This window comes from Vollenhovia emeryi, unplaced genomic scaffold, assembly GCF_000949405.1.
Source record: "Vollenhovia emeryi isolate VEMERY1.0 unplaced genomic scaffold, V.emery_V1.0 DF944220.1, whole genome shotgun sequence".
NCBI classification, from domain to species: Eukaryota; Metazoa; Arthropoda; class Insecta; order Hymenoptera; family Formicidae; genus Vollenhovia; species Vollenhovia emeryi.
This window is the reverse complement of record NW_011962146.1, coordinates 1-2,648: the sequence shown is the minus strand read 5'-3', so window position 1 is coordinate 2,648 and position 2,648 is coordinate 1. Positions and strand designations below refer to the sequence as shown.

The 2,648-nt window shown below is 34.2% G+C and overlaps 1 protein-coding gene across 1 annotated transcript; it reads right to left on the bottom strand.

Annotated features, from left to right (window-relative positions):
* Positions 1-511: 511 nt before the first annotated feature.
* Positions 512-2,602, bottom strand: LOC105563806 (ABC transporter G family member 20-like; the record flags this gene model as incomplete). The annotated part of the gene is made up of 6 exons (XM_012015726.1): positions 512-771; positions 874-962; positions 1,042-1,112; positions 1,225-1,340; positions 1,610-1,787; positions 2,311-2,602. Coding segments are annotated over 6 exons (991 nt in total), but the record flags the coding sequence as incomplete, so codon positions are not given.
* Positions 2,603-2,648: the final 46 nt, after the last annotated feature.

The window sequence follows — 2,648 nt, the reverse complement described above, 5'->3', positions numbered from 1 at the left end:
CGTCTTTTCCGCGTTTCCGCGTCTCTGCGCGTATTTTCCGCGTCTTTTCCGCATTTCCGCATCCCCGCGCGTCTTTTCCGCGTTTCCGCATATCCGCGCGTCTTTTCCGCTTTTCCGCGTCCCCGCGCGTCTTTTCCGCATAATTTGTTGCTTGTTATCGTAATTACTCTTTTTTCAATTTCTACGCCTCTCTATTGTGCCATTTATTGCATTTCATATTCTCAAAATTTTATTTGGCCACCGTATTAAATGTTTTAAATGTCTTTCATGTTTTATATTAAGGCTGCGTTCCGATATTCATTGTCAGTATTGAAAATATTGCACGCGTGACGTAAACTATATATTTCTAGTACTGGCAGTGAATCTCTAATAAATATACTTGGAGTATCATTTTGATTTCACTCCTTTTTCATGGCAATATATTTGGTTTTCTATCGTGTTTTTTGAACATGTTATTTAGAAAATTTAATGTTTTTTAGGCGGATTTCCTTTTAATGGTTTTTGTTTTTTCTATTGTATGTTATTTTTAAAAAATTTTCATTAGGTTCCGAATTGCTGCTGTACGCTTTTTGATATACAGAGTGGAGTACTCACCACACATCAGTCCACAAAACTCGTTGAGAAAGAGAAGGAAGATTATAACGAATATTGATCCTTTACATTCCAAACCCCATATAGGGAAGACTATGAGTATTACCGTAATGGTATGGATAACTGCGAAGATGCTCTCAACCACAATGTGAGACAGCAGAATTTCATGTACTTTTACCCCTGTCACGCATGTACAATATATTCACCTTAATGTGATAAAATATACAAAGGCAAAGAAATAATCGTAAAATCTATTTCGTAGTGTCATTAAGAAATTAATACCTTGGACTACGCTTCGATTCCAGACACCCTCCTCTCGATCTATGATTGTCAAGAAGGAAGAGATTGCATTGCCCGAACTGAAGGCTATTCTGCAAAAATATATTACAAAACTATAAGTAGTTTAGTAGATTAAGTTTTGTTTATTATGTTGACATGACTTTTTCTTACACTAATAGAACTGATGGTATCACGAAGTCTATATACTTTAAATCAGTAGTACCATATATAGGATCTTCAAACTGAAAAGGATAGAAAATTGAATTTTTTCTCGTAGTATTACGCGAGAGAGAGAGAGAGAGAGAGAGAGAGAGAGATTTACTTATAAAATTGAAGATTATAAAATATACTAACTCGAATCGGCGGAGTGGCTAATCTTGGTATATATTTGCAGTCCCTCATAATAGCCTCAATAACCTCTAAAAACCATCCATATAGCTTCTTCTGTAGAAAACCTCCAATTGGTGCTTCTGTGACAAAAGACATTGTAAATTTAAATTTTTATAACAAATTAATTATTTTACATGTCGTTTATGTCAAAATATTTAGGATGTACAATCGTCGTAATCTAAGCTCTTGAATTCCTTTTCGTGTGGTTTTTTAATTAATAAAACTTTCTATTTAAAGATACTTGTCTACGTGCGCGCGCGCGAGTGTTGTGTATACATACATATACATATACAAATTAATAAAATTTCTTTAACTATTCGTAGAATGCTCTGTACAACATATAGCGTACCGCTCATATCACGGAAAACTTGAATCTGACTAGCAAGAAGATCGGAATCCTTCGCGAAAGTAACATGTTCCACTCGTATTTTTAGAGCTTCAGAAAAATTTTGCTGAAAATATATTATACCATGAAGTTCTCCTCTTTGAATATCATATTTCGCCTCTGAAATATTGTTATAGTACTTCTGAAAACACAATATAATTAATGAGAATCATCAATAAACGTGTTAATGATTATTAATCGGTTTCTATTAATTTATATTGAATAAAATTTTTCCAATGTGTATCGGAATAAATAGGTGACAGACAAATGGATACCGAGAATACAGATAGTGCCATTTTAACCATAATACATTAAAAACATCCGTGCACGCTACATTATATTTATGTGTCGTGTCTTTCGTATATTGATATTTCTAGTCCTAGGACTTTCGAGTGTGCTTTGTTCTGTATTTACTCTCGGCAACAGTGCGTTAGCCGAGTGGAGCCGTTAGTGGAAAGCCTACCCGTGCAAAACGTTAGAGTGAGCTCTTGTGATTGAAACATAAATTTGTTCGTCTTGCATTTGTGGTAAGAGCAATAAAGAGCGTCCACATACGCACTGAGTAGGCATTTTGCAAGCTTATTTGATCCTACTTTAATAAATATATTGTATGTACAACGTCATTAAATAACTACGTTACATGATTAATTTTTAAATTTTTACACCTGTGTCACAATGGAGTCGTCCAAATTGTTCAGGAATCTACAACTGAGGTTGCTGAAGTGGCAGCTGATTTCATCATTCCAAATATTGCCAAAGTTGCTGCTGTCGCAATTGCCAGCTTCATCGTTAACAATCCCGATATTCAAGTTCTTTGGATCATCGCCAATTGCCAAAAGAAATGTAGCCCATACCAATATCGGTATTAATATCGTAAGAATTAGTACTCTGAAAGAATTTTTATTAGTTTTATGAAATTTGCAATTGGTAAAAACTAAAAATATTGAAATATAACCTCTAGCTCGTTATACAATGACAATTTAGTACTACAGAAGTATAATGG